The 24,464-nt window shown below is 42.9% G+C and overlaps 5 protein-coding genes across 5 annotated transcripts; 3 read left to right on the top strand and 2 right to left on the bottom strand.

Annotated features, from left to right (window-relative positions):
- Positions 1-6,966: 6,966 nt before the first annotated feature.
- On the top strand, positions 6,967-8,359 carry SERLADRAFT_405879 (uncharacterized protein; the record flags this gene model as incomplete). The annotated part of the gene is made up of 5 exons (XM_007314402.1): positions 6,967-7,038; positions 7,126-7,259; positions 7,332-7,673; positions 7,899-8,062; positions 8,112-8,359. The coding sequence occupies 5 exons, from the start codon at positions 6,967-6,969 to the stop codon at positions 8,357-8,359; spliced, it is 960 nt and encodes a 319-aa protein (XP_007314464.1).
- Positions 8,360-8,819: 460 nt separating this feature from the next.
- SERLADRAFT_434163 (uncharacterized protein) lies at positions 8,820-9,491 on the top strand (the record flags this gene model as incomplete). The annotated part of the gene is made up of 2 exons (XM_007314401.1): positions 8,820-8,981; positions 9,051-9,491. 2 exons carry the CDS (start codon positions 8,820-8,822, stop codon positions 9,489-9,491), a joined length of 603 nt encoding a protein of 200 aa, XP_007314463.1.
- Positions 9,492-14,454: 4,963 nt separating this feature from the next.
- Positions 14,455-14,793, bottom strand: SERLADRAFT_434161 (uncharacterized protein; the record flags this gene model as incomplete). Its single annotated transcript, XM_007314400.1, has 1 exon — positions 14,455-14,793. The coding sequence occupies one exon, from the start codon at positions 14,791-14,793 to the stop codon at positions 14,455-14,457; it is 339 nt and encodes a 112-aa protein (XP_007314462.1).
- A 1,173-nt stretch (positions 14,794-15,966) lies between these two features.
- On the bottom strand, positions 15,967-18,726 carry SERLADRAFT_405878 (uncharacterized protein; the record flags this gene model as incomplete). The annotated part of the gene is made up of 11 exons (XM_007314399.1): positions 15,967-15,993; positions 16,062-16,386; positions 16,429-16,605; positions 16,718-16,995; positions 17,052-17,226; positions 17,355-17,484; positions 17,845-17,959; positions 18,033-18,049; positions 18,081-18,092; positions 18,151-18,245; positions 18,575-18,726. 11 exons carry the CDS (start codon positions 18,724-18,726, stop codon positions 15,967-15,969), a joined length of 1,503 nt encoding a protein of 500 aa, XP_007314461.1.
- A 4,138-nt stretch (positions 18,727-22,864) lies between these two features.
- Positions 22,865-23,596, top strand: SERLADRAFT_434159 (uncharacterized protein; the record flags this gene model as incomplete). The annotated part of the gene is made up of 3 exons (XM_007314398.1): positions 22,865-22,979; positions 23,028-23,127; positions 23,185-23,596. 3 exons carry the CDS (start codon positions 22,865-22,867, stop codon positions 23,594-23,596), a joined length of 627 nt encoding a protein of 208 aa, XP_007314460.1.
- Between the last annotated feature and the right edge of the window lie 868 nt (positions 23,597-24,464).

Raw genomic sequence — 24,464 nt, 5'->3', positions numbered from 1 at the left:
CTGCATGGCACAAGTGTCCAAAAATGATAAAAAAGGTTAGAGCAGAGAAAGAAAGTTGTAAAGCCAAGAATTGTAACAAAAGCAATGTAAAGACTTTCAATAATCATACCTGCATGTCCCAAACCACATAAGCAATGGCCAACAGACAATCTATCCTCAAGTGCTTCTTGCCTTTATGCTCCTCAATTAAGCACTCACCTCAGCCAAATGATAATTGACTGAGGTGGCAAGTCCGAGTTTCTATGTTTACGCAATTTTCTGCTTGTATCCTCCTGAATTATACTTTCTAGGTGTATGTTTGCCACACACCAAGTCTATTACTTCTTGTCAACTACAATACCTCCCCTCAAACTAAGTGCATGCTCAGGAACTCCAGCAAATACTGAATGCGGCTTGGGACTAGCAGCTTTGTGAAGGTGTGGGCATTTTATTGGTGGGACAGTAGGAGGTATCTGGTATACCAGCAGTTATTTTTTGGCAGATAAAATAGTACCGCACATCAAAGTGCTTGGTTCATGCATGGTGTACATTATTTTTTGTGAGTTCCAGAATATATTACTGTAGCTTCTTCTAGGGTCTTGCTTTCAGTATCTTCAATTAGGGCTCGGAGCCATAGGGCCTCTTTGGAGGCATTGGTGAGTCCTATATATTCAGCCTCTGTTGACAACAAACTGACTATCACTTGTTTCTTTGAGCTCCAGGACATCAATCTGTTGCAATACTGTAGAAAAAAGTGTTACATTACACAATTTTTGGACCTTTAAATTTCATTCTCCACTTTAACTTTATTTTGTAGTATTCACACACCGTGCCATGCGGCACTTTCCATTTTTGTTCAAACTCCACTTTCTCATGCTGCACTGCTCATTTTAATTCTTAGCTACAAGTCTCTCACACAGTAGAGCTGGTCACATGTGCTGCGCCCTATGACATTGTCAGCCACTGCCTTCATCAACTGTATAGTACATATGTACAAATAGTCTGTAGTACTATAAATACCCCAATAGATTAAGGAGACTCCTCAGCGAGTCCTCCTGTTATTTACCCACAACAAACCCGGTTTTATCATAAGAGGTATCCACTCCCACTCACTTCACTCTTGCTTGTCTGAGCTGTGCACCAGAGTATACAAACTTTGGTTGTTACAAAAAGTGTAGCTGGAGATTGAGTGGCAATGTGATTGCAATGCCCAATCACTATCTGTGTACCCAGTTAGGCACTTATCTGATCCTACCAAGGTAAGTTAGTAGTTTAGTGTTCCTTTGACGTATCTGATTTTCACAGCTGTCTAGTGTTCTGTTCTGGGGTTGTTTAAAAATTGGGACAAGAGAGAAATGGCAACTGTAATGTCTGGCCTTATACCAGGCTCCTCTACAGCCACTGTTTTGAGAGAGGAGGACTTAATCCTAGAGCCACAAAATAATAATGAGATTAGATATGATTAGATATGATAAGATAATAATTGAAAGTCAGCACAACTTTATTCCAACTTAAGCCTGCAAAAAACATGGATAGGAGCCTGGCTTTTGCTGGGTTATCCTACAGATGCCAGTAAAGGAGTTTAAATCCTGCCTGGCCATCAACATACATCACTGGACTGCATTACACAGGACCATCTGTATTGAGTACTTGTAGATACAAAATTAGTAATTATACTGCAATTTGAAGAATGATTAACATTTTTCAATGTCCAACAATGATGCTCGTCACCATCACTGTGGCAAGCCTTTGTTTACAAATGTTAATTTGCAGCCACTATAAATAAAGAGTGAGGAATAAAGTTGTGCTGACTTTGAAATTATCATAATCATGTGACTATCTATTAATAAGCCTTGTCCTGAACTTCCTAGCACTCATTATCCCCTCTCAAAACAGTGGCTGTGGAGGAGCCTGACCTTATACCCAAGGCCAGGTACATTAATTTTCCAATCACTTCGTGGTACAGTGCGTGAAGCTTGTCAAAGGTGCTAAGTATTGACTCGACATATATAGGGATATAGTTTTGTGGCTTTGATTCCTTTCAATTTGTATCCTCACAAGCCAGTGTATAGGTCCCAGGTCAGTAATTTCATACTCCATCTTCAGATCATCCTTGAACTGATGTATAGCTGATGTATAGCTGATTTGTTGTTAGCTGTGATTTCCATATGGTCCTCCTTGGCATTTTGGGTGTTCAATTTCAGTTGCCTTGGGATTCTTAGCACTGATGTGTTTTAATATGGGGTTCACAGTCTCAAATGTCTCATCCTCCCCTTTAAAAGACTCGTTAATGTTTGTTCTCATCCTTTAGCCTGGTTTTGAAGACAATGTTTTGCTTGACTGTTATAAAGTGTTTATCAGGCCAGAACATCTGGTAACCTTTGCTCTCTTTGTTGTAGCCAACAAAATAACCTTCTTTGGCTGGGGAATTGAGTTTCCCAGCATTGTCATCTTTGACAAATACACTCACACCAAATCCTTGTAGACCTGATAAGTTTGGTTTTTTTCCAGTAGCTAGTTTATGCAGTGTTTTCTTTGCAGGCTTGGGTGGATGACCAGTTTTTTTAACCAGTTGGTGTGAGAGTTATTGCATAGTGTTTGCCTGTAACATCCTTGACAGCAGCAGGTCCCCATAGGTCACTATGGATTCATTCTCCATATTCAGCCACAGAGGTGTATGATTCATGGGTAAAAGGCTTTCTGTCTGCTTTAGCCTTGGTACAAGTGTTACAGAAAGATAGTCTTGTTGACATGTCAAGTTTTATCCCCTCTATCATACCAGACTCTGCAAGTGCCTAGCAGGTTTGTGCAATATGTGACCTATGCCAGAAGGCAAAACTCCGGAATTCCAAAGAGTACTTTTCTCAAGTCTGAACCCCCTGAATCTTTGGTATCCTCGGGATTATGCTCCTTGTATCCTGCCAATTGGCATAACCCTATACCCCACCTCCACATGGTACTCTGGACATCCGCTCCAATACTCCTGCACCAGACTTCTAGTCTATCATACATTTTCATACACACATTTTCATACTCCTCATGGACTCTGGTTTAGACCTTATAGTACAATCCTCCCACATACAATTTTCCCTTGCTAGATAATTGTCCGCATGGAACTCTGTACCTACATTACAGGTTACTCCTTACTAGCTCCCAGTCCTCCAACAGTATATAAGTTGTAGCTCCTGTACTCTGTTCCTGCAGTTTGAATATCAGCTAGATTCCCTTGCCTTTACTCAAGTCCCTTTCTAAGTTTTCTGGTCCTTCTCTGAAGGACCTTTACTCTCCTCTACATTTCATCCTCTACTCTCATCCATATTCACTCTGACGAGTTAGGGATCAAGGTCCATGGAAGGGCCTAGTGCACGAGCTAAGTCAATCCCCAACCTTGTACTCCGTTCCACTCCCCATTCCATCTCCACACTCTGAACTCAGTTTTTCCAAAAAGTCATGGTTATGACACTGTTGCAGCAGTATGCAACCAGTTTGTACTTTCATCTCTGGTCCCATTGGACAACTGATAAAGACCATTTTTATAGGAATTATCCCAATAGTCTTTTGTTTTGGTTTGGGCAATAGAATATTACTTATTTGGTCTGTAATATGGATCATAAACCCGGCTTTATTGAGTTTATTGGCTGAAATAAGGATGGCTAATATCTCCGGTACGTGTAAAGCTGCTTTTAATTTTACTGACAATGTTTTTGTGCTATTAGGTAGTACCATCATGACACTGCCTTGGCCTATTGTCATCACTGGGGTATTTCCTGCCGTGCAAATTGGTTCTGGACTGATATTCTCATAGTCCGTCAACATCCAGTATGGACAGAGATGTGCACGGGAGTACAGTATATAGTCCTGTTGCCAGTTTTTCCTGTCTGATCATCGGGATAGGTTTTTTGGTGCAGGATACAGCAAAAGTGTATAATTCATCATCTGTGTCAGAACTGTGACCTTTGGAGTGATTGGAGTTTGGAGTACAGAGATGGGGTGGGGAGCAGAATGATCTGAGTTTGATTTGCCTTCATTAGGGCAGTCATGTTTTTTATGGCCCGGTTTTCCACATCCATGGCAGTTTCTTTTTTCCGCCTTTTTTTGCATAGCTTTGGCTGTCATGGCCGCTTAGTTTTTTGGTTTTGAAGCACTACAGTGTTTTGCTCCTTCCAGCACTGTATCTAGAATGTTGTCAACTGACAGTTTTGTTTTAGATATTCTGGCTGCAGAAGTAGCAGAGTTGAGGCAAGGGCAGTATGATTTGTGTAAAAAAATTATGATAATGGCCAAAAAGACATTGATCTGAGTAGTTCAGTGATGTGGGAAGTGATATTTTCATCCTTGTTGCATCTCAGATCATGTAACTTTTGTTGCATGTCATACTATCTCTCATATTACTTTTCTAACAATATATACAAGGTCCAGTATAGTGGCCATTATGTACAGTCTGACACTACACTCTTTTTGCCTATATACCAGGACCAATTTTCTGTGGGTTTGTAGCTCACTAGAAGAAAATGCTGAGCTGTTGACTTTTACTAACTGAACACTGCTGTCAGCCCTGTACTCCATTGAGGGAGTGAACATTCCCTCTAGATAATCTGAAAGTCCTTGAGCTTCCACCATGGACTCAAAACAATCTTTAAAGAGTACCCAGTTGGTACCTCTTTCATCTAGCTTTGGGATGCTAAGAGATGACCCTCCAGCTCCAGCAAAAGACATGTTGGTACTGTTTACAGAACTCATACCCTGTAGTAAATCTGTGCTACAGTAGAATAAAATATTGGGATAAAACTATCAGCTGTAAAACTACTCACCTCAGCCAAATGGTAATTAACTGAGATGGCAAGGACAAACAAGTCAAGTTTTTATGTACCCAGGATTTTCTGCTTGTGCGGGAAAATCGTTCCCAATCATGCTTTTAGGTGTGTGTTTGCCACACACCAAGTCTATCATTTCTGGTCAACTCCAACACCACCACCTCTCCACCATCACCACCTTTTCCTCTTTGCACTACTGCCGTTGCCTCCCCACCACCATTACTGCCCACATAGTATAGTAATAACCTTCTGTCTTGCATTATTACCTGATAATATTACTATATATATGGGGCCAGCGGAGTCCAGCAGAGTGTGCCAGCCGGGCCATGTTGTTAGTTTTGGTGATCCTGCACCTTTGTGCTACCTATATATTTTCATTCCTTTCTCTATCTATTCTTCTATCATTCACTATTGATTGTGTTCTCTATGATTTTGCCTTTGTGGCTGCTTTGTTTACCTTTGTTTACAAAACTTCGGACAGTACTGCAGAGTCCAATGCTTCCTATTCTCTAGTTACTCACATTGGACTCTAGGTATTGTATACCTATCATACTCTCTAATAATATAGTTACTCACATTGGACTCTAGTTCCAGTCCCTGATTGCTCTCAGCAAGTGGCTAGACACTTCCTTCAAGCTTTGTTCTTGATACATGTTAGATGTGATATTATTGTGCCTATCTTTGATGACCTGGCTGGGTGAGAGGGTGCCTGTAACAACCAAAGTTTGTATACTCTGGTGCACAACAAGACAGACAGAGAGTGGTGAGTAGTGGAGAGGATAATCTCCCTTAGGGTGGGACTGAGTTTGTTATGGGTAAATAACAGGAGGACTCGCTGAGGAGTCTCCTTGATCTATTGGGGTATTTATACTACTACAGACAATTTGTACATGTGTACTACACAGTTGATGAAGGCAGCAGCTGATAATGTCATAGGGCGCAGCCCATGTGACCAGCTCCACTGTGTGAGAGACTTGTAGCTAAGAATAAAGGAAAGCAGTGTAGCACAAGAAAGTGCCGCATGACACAGTGTTTAAAAACTATGAAAAAAAAGTTTAAGTGGAGAATGAGATTTTAAAGGTCCAAAAATTGTGTATAATAACAGTGCCCGTCTTAGACGACCCAGCTGGGTCACAGGGTGCCTGTCTTAGATGACCCAGGCTGGGTCACACCTATATCAAAGACTAAGGGCCCGGGCATCCCTAATATTGTGCTCCTGGGGTTTTTACAATTAGGTCTCCTGTATGGCACCCCAATATTGAAGATGTTTTTCCCGTTACAATTAGGTCTCTTGCATGGCACCCTAATATCAAAGATATTGTTTGTAAGAGTGGGTGCTGGGGAGAGATCTGAGGAGGGCCCCGGGGAGGGCATGGAGGAAGGACCCGAGGAGCATTCAGATGAGCCGGACCCCCCCGGGGATGGTGAATTGTCTGATAAGCCAGTTGACTCACTTAAAATTGCTGATGACATGTATATCAGACCTTTTAAGTACAAGTAAATGTATGAACGTACAATTCATGATTGTTGGGTCATATATGTGTTGTCGCATAAAGGACTTAACAGATATGTTGAGCCTCATGCACCACCGCTGCCAGCCACATTTGTGTAGGTGGCTGGGAAACACCTTCTATTTTGGATCTCAGACTTTTCCATAGCATAGAAAGTTTCACTTGACGCTTCATTGACACCTCAGTCCTCATATTAGAGACTGAGGTGAGTTCAAACAAATTTACATATATTCATACATTTTCTAAATCAATTACCTAGTATCCTTTTGTAACAGATATAAAACATCAATATGGTGGGTAACGTGATGTGTAATAAGGGTAAATCTGAAAAAAAAAGGATTTCAAGATGGTGGTGGAGTAATATTTGAAATGATGGGACATACCTGGGGATGGTTCATGGGCACTGGATTTGCACTGGGGAGTTGGCATTTGCAACATTTCTGGTGTTTAAATGTGAAAGATACATCACTTGCAATCACATGTATTGTTCTCAAAATTCTCATGGGCGCAATTTGTGGCACCAGATCCATGTATAACACGTCTGAACCCTTTTAACATCTCAGTCACTCAGACAATACTACCCTTCACCACACTTTCATCACATCCCTTTTTTTACCCCAGAAAAAATCTACAAAGCCAATGAGTGCATCAGGAAGGCCGTTATGGTTATGTACTGGCCCATGGTTCTTGTCCAAGGCAGGGACCAGTATGCGGAGATGCTGAGGGAGGAAGTAGTGAGTGGGACAGACATAATAAGGGAGGGAAACAACACCGGGCATGACTTCCACATCTCCTGGCTCTTTCTGAGTGCCATCACGCAGTTTGGCGGGGCGGAGAATGAGGGAAGGGCAGTGGATCCCTCTATAATCAGCCAGGAAGATGAGACAGTGGAGGAATCTGTTTTGTTTGATCCCGTGACACAGACTCCTGAGAGGAGGGAGACTCTGGACAATAGGTGGTGGTTGCAAAGTATGTTTCCTATTTTTTCATTTTTATTCAATTACTTACTGACTGTTTATTTTCACAGTGGTTCCACCTCATCCTCATCCTTTTTCCACCATTCCCATCAAACCAACATGTTCCAAAAGCCCCCTGGCACCCACCACTGGCAAAAGAAAGCACAACTTTGCTCACATGATAGTGGTTTTGTCAAAGAGGGCAAAGAGGGCAGCTCCATCCTGGTGCTTCACATCCCCACCCCCTGTTCCCAGGCCCTGAAGGCCATCTCACCCCCAGCACACCTGCCCATGCCCCGGGACATCAAGTGGTCAGCACCCGGACCCCATAGCACCTCCAACCAGCAAGGGAAAGGGAAAGGCAAGGGTGGTGGTAGGGATTACGAGGGGTGTAGAGGATCTGCAGAGAAAGAGTATGGAGGAGTGGTGCAAGTGGTGCAGGCTGGATAAGTCCACCTGCACCATCAGCAGGAGTAAGCAGATGAAAAAGTGGAGGACCTCCTGTGACAAGCGCAGCCGGGAGAAGTACAAGGGTGTGGGACAATGATGCAAGCCTAGGGAGCAAGTCCCAGAATCCAGTAGCCTCAGAGCCAGAAGCGCCAAGGGATCTGGTCACTGCTGCTGACCATCCCGTCAAGATTGGGCCACCCCAGGGAGCACGCAAGCTGGTTTACCAGCGCCATAGATAGCATCCAAAATATGGACGGTATAAAAGCCAAGCCTGGAAAAAAAGGAGAGGAGGGCAGATATGATGCTGTTATTGTAGCACATACTGATGAAGCAGAGGCAACAGGCTTGCAAGGTACGTCAAATGTCCCTCTACTGCTTTTTTGCTTACTATGTCACTATAGGGATGAAGGTTGGGAGATTGAGGGTCATATTCTCACTCCCAGATATCCTTTATTCTTACAACATTGCACCTCATCCATGGCCCAAAGGCCCTTTGGCTTACGTGGAGTGGTACAAAATATCAAGCCAGTCCCTCAGGCAAATGGTGTTGCATCTGGTGCTATTATTCTACTGGGGAACATACATCAAAGTTGTCATCTGGTTCCTCTTACTGGACCTCGAATTGTTTGGCCATCTACTTGAAGGATAGATAATGTACTGGATGTTTGTGGATCATTTTTACTTAAAAATTAGGCTAGTAAATTTGCATACCAAACAATATGGTAGTATAGAGATTATTTGTCATAGTATAGTAACTTGAAGTTCATTATCTTATTATTGACAACTTTGAACTGATCTGATTGGCTTTAATTGCAATAAAAGTACTCTACATGTAACAGTAGTGGCATTTATATCAATCTATAGCACACTATTTGCCCCAAATGCTATATTTGGTCTATTACCCAATCATACCAAACTATATCCAATTATAGTAAAATCATGTTTTCCTGATGATGGGCCTTATGGGGCTATGTCCACAGCATGATTTCATTGGAGATTCATCAAGGCAATGGAACTCAAAACCTGTTGAGGTGGCTCTGCATGCAGCTTTATCTACATTGCCCGGGGTCCCGGAACGGCCACACAGGTATCAGGGGCCATACAGCTATATGGAACAACCAGGACAATTCACAATCAGGGTCCCCCCACCTTCACAAGCAGTGATCCCGGCTCCTGCTCACCACACTCCCCCACCTGCTGCACGCCCTTCACCCCCTCTTCCCCCTCCACAGGTGCAAGCCACATCCCAGGAGTCAAGGAGGCCTCCCTGGGTGTCCCATAGAGAACCCAGGGGAGATGGATGTGAATGCAATGCATCCTGGCCCTGAGTAGATCACCAGGATGAGGGAGACCATCCCTCTCCTTCCAGGGAGGTTTTGGATGCCGTGGCAAGGCTGCCATTGCCATTGCCATCCCCCAGCCCCCTTCCAATTTGTACCCAGGAGGCTGTTGACACCCCCCTGGACATCACGCTCCCTCGCTCCAACACTCCCTTTGACTTCTCGTGCCCACCTTTCCGTCCCACCCCAATTTCTCCTGCCGGCTCTCACAACCCATTCAGGTGGGAAGAAATGCCTTTGGACAATCCCGGAACCCCTTGTCTGTCCCCAGAGCCTCCTCCTTACTGGCCTTTTGAGGCCCAACAAGGGGATTTGCCTCAGCCACTGAGGCCTCATACACCCCCAGGAGGTGAGGTTCCTATTGCTGTCACTCCTCAAAGTGATGGCCGCAACCTCATAGACTTCAGTTTTACATCCCTGGTTCCCAGCCACGTACAATAGTTGTCCCCGGCACAGTAGTGGAGTCTGCCTCCTTCTTTGGAAAAAAGGGTAGCAAGGATGGAACAAAGGCAGGAGATCATTTGGGATCTCTATAAGAGGATTAGCCAGCTGGAGGATGAGGTAGCAAGGTTAAAAGCAAAGGAGAGGGAGTACAATCAGAAGAAATCATAGTTCAATGGACTTGTAATATAAATTTCATTTTTTCTTTCGTTTTTTTCAACTAGATTTCATTTGCATATACTTAGTTTCTCCTTACTCACCACTCAATGTACATTTAATTACTTGATCCATATAAATTTGTGCTACCTACATTGTAATCTCAGTGTGATAATGTGTGATGTGATTTTGCTGCATGTGGTACAAGGGTGGGTAGAAAGTAAACTATGTAGTAAGCAAAGAAATAATTTGGCACTGGGGGGATTAGAATGAGCAGGTAGTGGCAGGGTGGTTTTGCCCTTACAAAGGGGCTTATTAGGGGGCTTAACTGCTACCCCAACCACCCAACATAAGTGTGACCAACTACCCTCTTTTGATACAGCTGTCTATTAGAGTCCGGACTCAATGTCATGACCGATATACTGAGGGTACATTATCCTTTTTTGGGTTATGGCTGTGCGTCCTACAACTAGTCAGCCAAGAATGGGGCTCTCTCCCATGCCAGGACTTTCTTCATTGGGCACTCTGTACATAGTTCTATCACATGACGCGGTGCACATGACTAGGATCCCTTTGGTGCTGTGGGACAGTAGCTTTTCTCCTAAGATAGGAGTGATGTCCGTACTTCTGTTGCTGACAAAGTCATAGATAAGAAACAAATCTGAGAACTCTACCCCGGGACCCATCAACATGGCCTGGGACCTATCTATCTTCAACACATTGATAAGCTACCTGTAAGTGATGCTCAGTAACATGGGAACATTGCTCGGGAACGGTCTATAGCCAAGTGTCCTATGATCTGTTCAGCCTGGGTTGTAAGATCATCTAACCCAGGATAACTACAACACTCACATCCCTGGGTACATATTTTAAACCCAGGGCCATTACATACATCTATTACATTACTGTACAAAAGGTCTACCTACTAATCAACGCCTCCTGGGTTTCTTTACCTTTAGCGTCTGATCTACCTTAGTATCCTTGGCTTGTTGAAGCTGCTTTACTGGACTATTATCTGACCTTGTTCTGTGTGCAATATTCCCGGGTTCCCCATCCATCTCCTCATGCCCATGTTTGGTGGGACTCTGCATCACCCTTGTCACCATCCTAGGTAGAGGCCTTGCCTTGTCAGGGAAGGCGGATTCCAAGCTGTTTTGTATTGCAGTGGTCATGTCCCTGCAGAATGGGAGGATAGTTTTGCCCACCATGGCAAACTCAATGTATGACCACGTCAGGTTGTTGTCCTCATCAGCAAATTGGATTGTATGAAGGTCCTGGAGCAGCATTCCTACTGCCAAATATTTAGTTGATCAAATGGAAGCTGGGCCAAGGCTACTTGAATTCTAGGGATTGTGTTCCCTCTGTCCATGCATTTGTTAAGGAAAGTATGTAGGTGATATGAGAAAAATGGACATTGATGACTTGTTTGAATGCTGTTCAGTTTTTGGCCAGGGGAATGTGGAAATTTAGCCAGGAAAATAGATAAGGGTTTGGACGGAGGCAATGAACTGGCCACCACCGACAATCACAACACAGAAATGTTTGAAAGGTTCCACATAGATTTTGCCAAGGAAGGCTGGAGGGCATCAAATTTCCATAATAGAGTTCCTCAGATGACTCAGTGGCTTAGTAGGCAGGAGAAAGTAACTATGTTTGAAAGCTACCTGAACAACTACAACAGAGAAGAAGAGAAGCAGGCAAAGCTGGAAAGAGGTATAGAGCCGAAATTTCTAATACATTCAGCATAGTGTAGCATGGAGTGAAACTTGGGAATGTTGAGACATTCTCATACCCCAAGATGAACAAAAATGTGCTTGTTGGCATGATAAAGATCCAAGAAATCTTCCAGGTATTGATTGGTGGTATTGTCATGGCTTGCATATTGTGCAATGTAGATAAAGTCAAGAAGTGCCCTATAACAAGTTATGACCTGGGAGGGGACCTTCCCTATAATGAACCCCAGTAACGTCCTCACCATATTTTTTCTCTCTGACCCAGATATCTGGGATAACTGTGACCAACCATGCTTGAAATACTGTACACCAAAGCAAGGTGGGAGTCTATGAATGCAATCATCCAGCTCTTTGTTGGTCATCAAGCTAGAGCACCAGTGAATCAGATGTTTTACAACACCTGGGTAGAGTTGATGGAGTATATTAGGGGTTATGGCCATGTGGATGTTGTAATGAGGAAACCCCTCCCAGAAAGGATGACGGACACCCCCAGACACATTTTGAGCTTCACATATCTCCTGGAAATTGCTGATAAAGGTTGCATCAGCTTTGTCTGTTGATATAACCTCAGCAGTCTTCTTCTGGGTCCTCCATCTCCCTGGACGTCTTTCTCCCATGGTATTTTCAGAGGCATCACATTTAGGACAGGCCCCATGTTTTGCACAGGTGACAAGACATTGTTCTGGATAATTAGCTACGTAGCAGGCTAGGATGGGATGGATCCTCCTAACTTCCATCTCCCTGTGTGACTTCCATTCCATGCTTGCCAGGCTCTATCAGAGGCTCTAAGACTATGTGTATTGAGTCATAAAAGAGTTGTTGAATATGTGCTGACTTTTGCTTTTTGGATAGATCATCTCCTACATGTTTGCTAACAGAAAAATAGGCAATGAGAATACAGGCGTGTTTGGAAGGTTTACGGAGCATAGATCTGGGCAAATTTCCCAGAGTTAGATACACCAGATAAGCAGACTTGTTGCCAGAGAACTGGGTGAGTTGTGTCTTATCTGTGGCTATGATAACAGGGGCTACACAGGCACCTTCAGGTAAGCAATTCTAGGTGGGAATATTATCATCAAATATCTGAAATGACACATTTAGATTTATACCACCTGCCTATACTGTGTTCCACCAATCTCCAGTCCACATCTCATTGTAAATCCTGTGAGATTTTGAAGCATTGGTGAAGATGCACTTGGGCCTGTAGACAATATCCTTGGCATGAGCTGGATGTCCTAGCAAGGACTTGATAGCCTCAATAGAATCACAATGATAAACCACATGCTTATGCTTGGGACTATTCCTGAACCACAGTTCTCTAGTTTTCCAAGTAGCATGTTCTGGAACACAATTGACCAGCTTATGGAGCCCATATATATTATGGTAGGATAGACCTACAGTGACTCCAAAAACCGTTGCAATGTTTGGCCTAAACGCAGTGCGCAAAGTGCACCGCCAACAGGCGTAGGAACTTTGCTCAGCTTTGGTGGGGTCAACAAAAGTACTTGGTCTTAACTACAAAATGGTTCCTAGGTCATGTGATTTGGCCCAGCAGCTATGAAGATATGTTCATTTCAAAGCAGCAATACTATTGCAACAGTTTTTTCACTTTTGAGTTGGAAGCAGAGATACAATGATATGATAGATTATCTGACTTTTTTTGGTCCCACAAACAAAAATACATGTATAGATGTTGTTCCTGAGTTTAAAAAAGTTCACACACTTCTTTATTCTCAACCACCACCATCATGAAATCCCTCTCTCCTGCTCAAAAGAACCGAATTCTTAACCTCCTTGATGCAGGTCAAACTGCTCACTTTACTGCCTCTATCACTGGTGTCCATGTCTCTACCATCTCTAAACTTCTCTCCAAGGAGTATTCTGAGCTCCAACAGTCTGTTGGAGGTTGTCCAGCTAAGCTTTCTCCTGCCAATGTCCGCCATTCCATGCATCTCATCTCCACTCGCAAGGCAGAAAATGCTGTCTAGATCACCAAAGCTCTTACCAACATCATCAACCAACCTCTCTCCCCAAACACTGTCTGCCAGCACTTGAAAAAGACTGGCATGAAGGCTGTGGCCAAGCGGGAACACCCTCTTCTCTCTGCCAAGCATTGTAAAACTAGGTTGGAATTTGCTCATGCTCACAAGGACTGGACTGTGGAGAATTGGAAGAAGATTGTATGGTCTGATGAGACCAAAATCAATCACCTGGGGTCAGATGGACACAAGTGGGTGTGGAAAAAGCCAGGTGAGGGGCTCAGTGATAGATTGGTACAGAGAACTCTCAAGTTTGGAGGATGTTCCATGATGATCTGGGGCTGTATGACTTGGGAGGGAGTTGGGTATGCTGCTAAAATTGATTGTAGGATGGATGAAGACCTTTACCTTCAGATTTTGAAGGATGAGCTGCTAAACACCCTGCAGTATGATGGTCTCAATCCTCCTGACATCATTTTTCAGCAAAACAATGACCCCAAGTATACCTGCAAAAAGGTCAAGGAGTGGCTAGATGAGCAAGAATTTAGAACTATGGTGTGGCTTACACAGTCTCCTGACCTTAATCCTATTGAAAATGGGTGGGGTTGTCTCAAGAGGAGGCTTGCAGAGTATAAACACCCTCCCAATGGGATGGAGGAGTTGTGGGAGAGGATTTAAGTGGAGTGGGAGAAAATAGCAGTTGCAGAGTGTCGTAACTTAAATGAAAGCATGCCTAGGAGGATTCAAGCAGTGCTCAAGGCAAAAGGAGGCTATACCAACTACTGATATTCCCTAGATATCTCCCTTAATACCAAAAGTGAAAAAACTGTTGCAATGATATTGCTGTTTTGAAATGGAAATATCTTCACAACCGCTGGGCCAAATCACATGACCTAGGAACCAATCTTGTAGCCAAGACCAAGTACTTTTGTCGACCCCACCAAAGCTGAGCAAAATTCCTACACCTGTTGGCGGTGCCTTTTGCACACTGCATTTAGGCCAAACATTGCAACGGTTTTTGGAGTCACTGTAATTTATCTGCCACCTTGGTTGAAATAGATAAATCAGTATATGGCCTATTCCATCCTGTACAGCCTAGCAAGAAACCCTCCAGTCTAGCTCTGATGCAAAGGGTGCAAAAATGTTCCTTGATCTATCTGACATATTTGAATCCATATCCATATCACCATCTATATCCTCAGCTCCAAATTCTCTCCTCCATCTTTCATATACCATTTTATCCATCCTAATCACCTTGCCTGCAGTAGGGTGGGGTACCTCAATACACTCCTCATCATCTTCATCAGGAAGCTTTGAGGGTCCAGCCATATTCTCCTCAGATTCTGTGGGAATAAAGTCATAGAGATGATCATAGTAGTTATCCACCACATCTTCTGGGTCTTCATCCATAGGTCTAAGTTCATCAGGTAACATATTAGGTACTTCCCTTGTCTTTGAATTATTGCCCCTATCAAGTTCTCCTGGAATTGTCAAACTTTGTAGCTTCCCTTTGTTATACCACTTGCAGCTTCTTGCTCATGACAGATGGTGTTACAATAACACAATAACACAATTTTCAGACCTTTAAATTTCATTCTCCTCTTCAACTTTCTTTTGTAGTTTTCACACCCTGTGCCATGTGGCACTTTCTATTATTGTTCAAACTCCACTTCTCACGCTGTGCTGCTTTTTTCTTATTTTTAGATACAAGTATCTCATGCAGTGGAGCTGGTCACACGGGCTGTGCCCCATGACATCATCAGCCACTGCCTCCATCAACTGTACAGTATACATGTACAAACAACCTGTAGTAGTATATATACCCCAATAGATCAAGGAGACTCCTCAGCGAGTTCTCCTGTTGTTTACCCACAACTAACTTGGTCCTATCATAAGGGGTAACTGACAAAACCGGATAAACCCGGTCTTTGCCAAAGCAGCCATTGTTCTCCATGGAGCATAGCCACCACTCCATGGAGTAACCATTGTTCTCCTAGGAGTCATTATACTGTAGCAAGTAGCACCTCCGACTATAAGTAGTAGGGGGTTTAGTATAGGAATACCTCAGTCGTTTTTATAGCCTCTCAGGCAGCAGCTGAGGTATATTACATTACATTTATTAGAGATCACCTTAAACTAACATCTATTGTAGTTTCACTTAGGTAAATAATAAAGTCGTTTCTATAGCCTCTCAGGCAGCGGCTGAGTTTCACTCAGTTTTATTAGTAACCACTCCCACTCACTTCACTATAGCCTGTTTGAGTTGTGTGCCAGAGTATACAAACTCCTGGTTGTTACAGATGGGATATCAGGCCCTGGGGAGCTTCAAGCTTTTTGTGACAAGCAAGACAGATTGTAGGATCCTCCTCTGCAGACTGGGCAGATGTGAGCTCAACTTGAAGATTTAAAGCCTGAAGTACTGATTGTAGGCCAACCAAAATGAGATGCTAGATGTAGAGAGGGATATAAAAGCAGTAGAGGTGCCTACTTGTGGATCAGATGGATGGGTGTTTGTGACAAGCACAATAATGGCAAAGGTTAGTGAGCCAAAATACAACAGTCTGAATACATATCAATGAACCTAAAGATTACATGTAAAGCTACAGACTACACTGTGATTGATAGCAATACATTCTATAGGCACAGTTCAGGATTTGTTCATAATTGTAAAATAAAAGACAAAAAAAAGTACCTCCTTTTACTTTTTTTTGCTTGCTACGGGTGCGTGGTGATCTCAGGTGCTTGCTAACAGGCCCCTCCCCTTCATTTCTATCTGAAGTGCATTTAGTTCTACTTGAAGGCTTGCTGGGCCCAGATATGGGTGGGTCTGGGGGACTGTGATGGTTGACAGGCAAAGACAAGAGAGATGGTTTCTTCACGTCTTGGAGCTGCAACTGGTAACTCTCTCTTCCAGAAGTGATAACCTCCACAGACACTCCCACCCTATCAAACTCAGGCTCAATACCATTCCTCATATCTTTCACAATATCCACCATCTCCTGGTGTGAAATATGCTTGGGGGGAGGACTATAAAGCATGTTTCAATCACCACTAAATGTTTCACTTCACATGAATGCACTGAAAAGCTTGACCATCCCTGCCCTGACAGACACATGCCTGCAGAAATAAGGGTTGATGCATGCCATAAAGTGTAGGCGTGAGAGTATAACATTTTCCATTGCTACTGTGTTGGGGTCAAGCGTGTGGCACCCCCATTTGACCCAGACAGGAATATTGTCTTGTTTGCTGTGGGAAGAAAGTTGCGACTGATGAGATGGGATAGATGCCTCCCTTAGTACTGTTTCTAGGGAGATCCTCTTGGTAATCAGAGGTACTGTGATGCTGATGAGACAATGACTTTGGAGGCTCCTGAGATGCTGAGAGCTTTGAGAACGCAATTTCCTTCCCTTTCTGCTTCTGAGATACTGAGCGCTTTAATGATGCAGGTGCTTTGTCAACATCTGCTGCAGCAGTTTCCTTCTCTTTCTCAACCCAGTCAATTGGCTGACAGTAGAGACCTTCACAGTCAATCATGATCAACCATAGCATCCAGAAAACGGACTCCAAGTTGTGGATGTAATTGTGTGGTACTTCAGGCTGTAAAATCCTCCCTATAGCTTGGTAAGGATAAGTCCACTACATTTGGGACATATCAGTAAAGATTCTAATATAATTGGTTTTTAAATACTCACTGTAAAAGATTTTGTGGTCCTAACCATGTCTCCATATTGAACATCTTCAGCCATTGCCCAATCTTCTAAGGCACCAGGACACTGTGGATACCAGTCATTACTGATGTTGATGGGCCAATCTGGGAAAGCAAAATGGGGAAAAGCAGCCTTGACTCGAAGCCATGAATTTTCATTGCTAACATCACAACGAATGAGGACATATCTCATATAAGCAGCCAGATATTAACAAGTGATACGATGAACATAAATAATCCTTGGTTTACCAAGTAAAACACCAATGATCCCATCCAGCATTTCACATACACAGGAAACCACACAAGTTCTACCCCAACTGTTTTCATGGCAATGATGTGCACGGTCCTCCAAGGCACAAGGCAGCCAACTCTGCGAACTCTAAAATTCCAGCAACACTCATAATGACTTTGGTTGTGTCCTGAATAAGTGTCTCCGGATGTGTGATAGATGGCACAAGGGTTGAGGATGGTGGAAGACAATGGTCTCATATTGGAATTCCAGACAAGAAGTGTGTGTCATCCCAACCAGTGTTTGCCCTATCATATAAGGCATCCACGTCTGGGTGTCCAGCTAATATGATGTTGTCAAAAGATGCAGGAGGGTGAAACAATGGATGCCACAGTCTCCTTTGACAGGCTGTCAGAAAGCCTGGTATCTTGGGCAAGGATCCATTCTTGCATGGTCTGGGATGATGAGTAAGTTGGCTGTGGTGTATTTGACTGAGCGTGAGCGTGAGCATGCCATGTCACAGTATCAATAGCATGAGAATCTAGCTCACTGGAAAACACCTCAAGGAATTGGCCACCTTTTTTCCATTGTTTCAAAAGGTAGGATACATCTAGGACTTTGTGTGGTTTCTGGAGCTGCTCGGAAAGGAACATGTAAAGATAATCCTTTAAGTCGTAATAATAACCATTTTTTTTGTGATGATCAACAAAATTATAGATCATGTTTGAATTGGCCTACAGTGGCATAAGTGGCAACTTGAATATGTGGTCAAAATCCATGACTTACAAGTCCGAACAGCTATGCAAGTGCCAAAAAGCTAGCTCACACCTCAAACCTCAAAAATGGCCAGTCTCACCAATGTCACCATCAGCTTGTCCCAGCACAAACTCGGCATTGTACTCCACTGTCTGAGAAGTGCCAGCAGCCATTAGCAATACGCTGAAGAAGAGACTGCAGTGCACCTTTCACAGATTATCACCAGGCTGCAACATGCATTGACAACCATCACCTCGTCTTCCCCCATCTCCTACTAACCCTCCTATCAGCACAATTTGTCAGAACTTGATAGCCAGGTCCAGGCAGATCAAACCGGCAGCTGTTTAAAGATTGCCTTAAAAAGAGCACGGGATGATTTGCGGTATCACCCGTACCCTGCAGCTGGAGCGTGTCCTAGAAACGGAGTGCTGTTAGTTGCTGGGGAAAGATGGAGACTTGGGGAAAATACATATACTTCCCTGGCTTTATCTGACTCTATCATTACCTCATTCTCCACTGCTCACTTCCAGTCCATCTCCCAAAACCCAGCAACCTGGGTCCAGCAAATACAGTCATCCTTGGTTGCCAACAAAGTTATGTGGAACGGCGCTTCTCTTGAGTCCACAATCAATATGTGCATCTGTTTGACTGGCCATGAGGTTGGGGTGTCTTTCATGTTGATGTTGAGTAGGATCCATCTGTTTGTAATATTGCATAGGTGAGCTCTTCATTGATTCTGTATTAACATCTAAATACCTTGTTTTATAGCTTGGTCAGCCCTGCTGGTTCTTTTGGCAACATCAAAAGCATCTATAGGACTAGGGTGCAGCCTATCCCAAGATGCCCCCAGTGGGCAAACATTCTACCAGTGGGTAGAGGCTGGCTGGAAGTACCTGCAACTAGCTGCAGGTGGGTCAGTGTACCTGTTAGTGCTTGTTGCCAGGTTGGATCTTCGGTGGGCACTGAACAGGGTTAATGTGATTGTGCCTTGGGAAGTTGGGAAGCTTCTCAGGTGTCCAACAAGTGAGGATGAGTTTTTGTTACTCCCCTCAGGTTATACTCACTGTTCTCCCCATTTTGTAGGCCCTGGATTGCTCATGCGCAACCAGATCATCCTCACTATTACTCACTTGCGCACACTGCTGCCGCTCTCATTTTCCACACTTCCTACTCAAATTATCCTTCAATTGCACGTCCTTGAAGGATTCTGACAGACTCTTTGACAGTGTCCATCTCAAGTAAGTCATTTTTTGTCATTATCTCATGTTGCTCATGTTTTTTCTCAGCAATTTTCAACAAGACACTTGTGATTGCCATGGAAGGAGGCACTCAGACCATGCCTAGAAGATCCCCTCAATGTCAGCATCTCTCCTTCAGCCTTTACCCCTCAGCATAACACCAACAACAATGATGCCAGGGTTGACTATACTGCCCTACCAATCTCCTATACAATTTTGACATAGCACCAATTGTAGTGACTGTGCTTTAGTTGGCTTTATTTGCTATAAAACTACACTATTTATCATTCAGACCAATATAGTATACTATAGCACAGTATTATTTGTGATTTAGAGCAATTTAGTATGCTATAGTTTGCTATGTATAATACCATACTATTTAGTACTTAGAGCCACATAGTGTGCTATAGTATACTATAGAGCAACTAATTTCTACTAATTGTACTAATGGATATGAACTAATATGACAAATATATTTGCTATAATAACAGAACATACAAAGTAGTGCACACTTTTTAGCACTTATAGCCAAACCATGTTTTCTTGATGTAGGCTAATGGGGCAAGCATCTTTGGCCTCTCTTGCTCAGCGTTTTAGCTGAAGATGGGACCAAATGCCAGCTAGCAATACAGTAAGTCTCTCCAATTGTCAACTGGTTACAACTGACATGACCCCATTTTTTGAGTATGCGGAACATTTTGCATTGGCAAAATCTCAAGCATTTCACAAACATTACTACAGTTGAGTATGCAGATAACCAGGTCTTCCTTGATATACTCAAGGTACATGCTTCTCACTGTTATCATCTCTTTACAGCGTGTTGATACATTATAATATAGTATATACTTTCCTATGTTGTGTAACTATTGCCTGAAGATTGCTCACTTATGCACTATATCTGGGCATACACTCGATATTGGACGATGATAGGCATGATATGTTTGACAGACAAGTGGCTCCAAAAGATAGACAAGATAATATTGGCTCACAAAAATGCTTGCAAGGTAAATATCCTTACCTTTGTGTTACCAACAGATTTCTTGACTCCCCTTCACTCTTCCTCTTCTCATTGCGTAACATGGGTCAGACCCCTTCATCAGCTTCCAACCCTAATGTTAGTTTGTCTCCCAACTATGCCAATTCATCCCCCATCGTTGGTGCAAGCTCTCCTCAGTTTTCTCATCCTGCAAGTAGTTCAAATGGTGAACGTTTCTCAACCGCTTCACTAGGTAAGAGTACTACTTTGTGTCTTCCCTTCTCTATTGCTTATAATCCCCTTCTTTTTGTCATTGTTTACTCTTTTGGTTGTTGTGGTTGTCTGTAGACCTTTTTCTGCCAATTAGAGAAAATGATACTGCTGATGATGATGGAAAGGCTGCAGCGACTTATGTATCCACTTATTGCTTGCAACACTCTTTCAAATTTATGGGTGTATACCACAATGAAAATTTCAGAGAGGTAGACCTTTGGCCTATGGGTTCTATCCTCGTTGCTTCCTTTCGAGACGTCTCTCAGCTTCTTGACAATTTTCAACATTTGACAACAGCCAACTTAAGTGATATTACATGTGCTTATGGTGTTCATGTTGAAACATCTTCTCACGCATCAATGTAATCACTGTTGTGCTCACTTGACCAAATTTATCTTTCACAATTTGAAATGCAATCATCGGGGAGCAGACTGTTGCCAAGCACCTGACTTTCAAGCCAATGTTGAGACCCAGTCCTCCCGTACAAGAAATAATCATGTGGAACACTTGAGACAGTCTGCAGCGACTCAATTGCATGCTCAGGAACAACAAACAACCAATCATCCTTCCCCTGTCTTTCCCTACTTTTCCACAACTGCTGATTGCTCAAACATCATTAAGGAGTGGGATTCATTGTTGTCAACCATTGTTCACAATCAATGTCCATGTGCTATGTGTGGTCAAAGTAAACTGTTTGAGAAAGTGGAGCTTATTGATCCCGCATCCTTTGATCTCAAGTTGCTGTGTAATCAATTTCTGCCTCTCCATACCCATCAGGAAAAATGGGGGTAGCTATATAGAGCTCTATAGCACTATAAGTACTCATAAAGCTGTTATAGTGGTCAAACCTTTTATAGAACCTCTGCCATCTATAGAGCCTCATATAGCTCAATGCTCTTATAGATGTTGGAAATTGTTGTGTGGCTGATAAAAAAAAATTAACACAAACAGGATTTGAACTCTCAACCTACTATAGCAAAAGGGTTTTTCCTGATGCCCTTCCAACTTCGTACGATCTGGATGTGTACCAAGGTGCTATTTTGTATGATAAAGGATTGGAAAACACTCATTAGTTAGCTGGCATTCTTATGTGTCCAACATGTAAGCACTCCCTCGTTGATCGGGGTAAACAAACCCTTGATTCTTGGGCTAACTTTCAGTATTATAGCCATGATGTTTTGCCAAACAATGTTCAAGAGGCAGCCTATGAAAGTTCTATCATGGATCTTATGATAATTGCCCAAGCACGCTCCACTCAGCTGTCCTATCTTTTTCTGCAAAGGAAAATAATCGGGGAGATTCTTCCACTTCTCAGACATATATTAAAGGAAATGTTGCAATCTTGCCTCAAAATACACTAAAAGTCCAACAGCTTCTTCCACCTTTTCATGCTGAAATTGAAGAAAGTGTATGTGCTCTTTTTATTGGTGCGGACACCCTTGCTATCCATTTTCACTTACTGTATATCAGAACCAAAAAGGTTTTGCTTGTTAGAGATATGTATAGCCACTGTAAAACCTATCCAATATACCGGTTGGCAACAAAGCTATATAATAGATTGGAAAATATGGTGTTACTATGATTCCACCTGTATAATCTACATGAAGCTGTGAGTTGGCTTATAGTATACAAATATGAGCTGTTGATGTAATGACTGCACCAAGTATTATGGTTCAAATGTAAAAATCAAACCTGTCAATATAAGGTTATCTAAGCTTAAGCGTCACCACACTCAAATCCGTCGCATGCAGGATATCTTGCCATGAGGGGAAACTGGACATCCGCACCACATAGCATTCTCAGAGAACAATCCTCTGCCATTCACTACAACCAATAAACACCATCATATTACCATCTCGCAGAATTTTCCACTTGATCTCTTTAAATTCATCAGCCAACACCTCCTTGTATTTTTAAATGATCCAGCAGTCTAAGTGAGTAAAATATGCCTCATCTGTTCTCATTTTTTGTCTTATACTCTTCCCAAATAGTCTTTCGTACCAAGACTAAAGGACCATCTTCTTTCTCGGATCTTGCAGTGTACGTATAATGGTGATGAGTATATCTACACAGACAATGATTGGAATAATGTACGTATTCTCAACAATCAGATTTATTGAGGCAAGGTCTTGTGCATCAACTATACTACATATAACATGCATCAAGAGCATGATTTGGTGAATCCAAGAACTCAATGCAATGTCATGGTTTTTTCCAGGGAAATGAAGCGGGGTGGACACTCTTATTGGTACGCCTGTGTTCTTGGAGTGTTTCATACACAGGTTCTCCACGTGTCCTTGGGTTCCAAGGACAATTGTCCACAATGCATGGAGTTTCTATGGGTCCGCTCGTTAGGCCTGGACTTGGAGCATCGCTACGGCTCCAAGGTAGCTTCTTTACCTAAAGTAGGATTCGTCCCACAGGAGGAAATAGGAGCCTTTGGTTTCCTTAATCCATTGCTTGTTGTTTGAGCCTGTCACTTAATCCCAGCCTTTGCCGATGGTCGTTCCACATACTTACTTCGAGAGGGCCCTTCAGCAGGACGATTTGCCGGGGAGAGCAATGATTGGGCCGCATTTTATGTAAATATGTGAGTTTTGATTCACATTTGATATTGGCGCTGCTCTGTCACACATCTTCATTCCAGTTTTGTCAATCGGGATATGTTTGTGAGATACACGCACCAGGGAGTCAGTCATCAAAACCTCCAGGTTGGAAATGTCAATATGAGAGACAATAATGCATTGGCAGTGGACGAAGGACCTGAGGATCTTGATTTGGATTTGTCCCCAAACCAAGGCCAGGCCATTGATCAAGTCCAACATTTAGTAGAGGATGGACAAGTTGAGGACCAAGATTACAATCAGATAGATCAGACTCAGTACAAAGAAGTTATTGAGGACAATGACAGCGACATAATGGAACATTCACACTCAGACAATGAAGAAGAGTTTGAATTTGAAGTTGAAGTTGGAAATCCTGATTGTGAACTCCAGGAGGAAGGGGAATGCACCTGTGATTCAGTTGTAGAAGAGGACAGCTACTATGCTTTGTTATAGACATACATAACAGTGTATACATTTTCATAAAGGTGCATATACCTTCCGCTCACGTAGATGATCTTATTTATCAGCTCACTATTCTTGCAATCTCAGTGTATTCATTCTGGTTGGATAGCTACATTCTGTTCTTACAATCAAACTTTGATACAGCGTTTTCTACAGCCAGGGTGCACGGTGTCACAGCTACTTTATCCAGGTACGAGAAGATTGTGAGTGCACATGTATAGTCTGTGTCATGCTGATATAGTTTTAATTTCTGTGTATGTGTGCACACACAGCCTCTGACATTCTCTGTTGTGCGTCCAGAGCCAGTAAATGATTTAGTATGTGGCGGTACAGTCATGTCAAGGGCTTCTGGCAATCAGCTGCATTTCCGACATTGCCATCCCAATTGTGGCGGTACAGGTAAAGTGAAGCTATGGTTCGTGTTCCGACTCTGTTCTGTTCTTGACCAAAACTGATATATCTGACTCTTTTCCAGATTCACTCAATTCAAAACCTTTACTCAGCGGAATCATGTCTTCACGAGTTCAAAAGAACAAACAGCGCCCTGGCCATCTCATAGCTCTGCGCTCGTCCAGACTTGTTCTCTTACCTCGGTCTTTTTGTGCTGATATCTCCCATGTCTATCAGGTGCTTAGTGTGGCTCGGAAACTTATTTCCCACAAGTATTATCTGCAAGCATTTTATAGAGCCTTTTCTAGGCTTGTCATGGGGCGCTGCAGTCGCAGGTTAAGAACACAAGAGGCTTGGTTTTTAAAGAAGAGAGTACAGCAGAAGAGGCTGATGTGGGATATAATCTTCAATTTGAAACAGGCCAGGCGCTGTGTTCTCGAGCTTTATAAAGAGCTCCTTGAGTGTACTT

This window comes from Serpula lacrymans, assembly GCF_000218685.1.
Source record: "Serpula lacrymans var. lacrymans S7.9 unplaced genomic scaffold SERLAscaffold_3, whole genome shotgun sequence".
NCBI classification, from domain to species: Eukaryota; Fungi; Basidiomycota; class Agaricomycetes; order Boletales; family Serpulaceae; genus Serpula; species Serpula lacrymans.
This window is presented reverse-complemented; position numbering and strand designations above follow the sequence as displayed.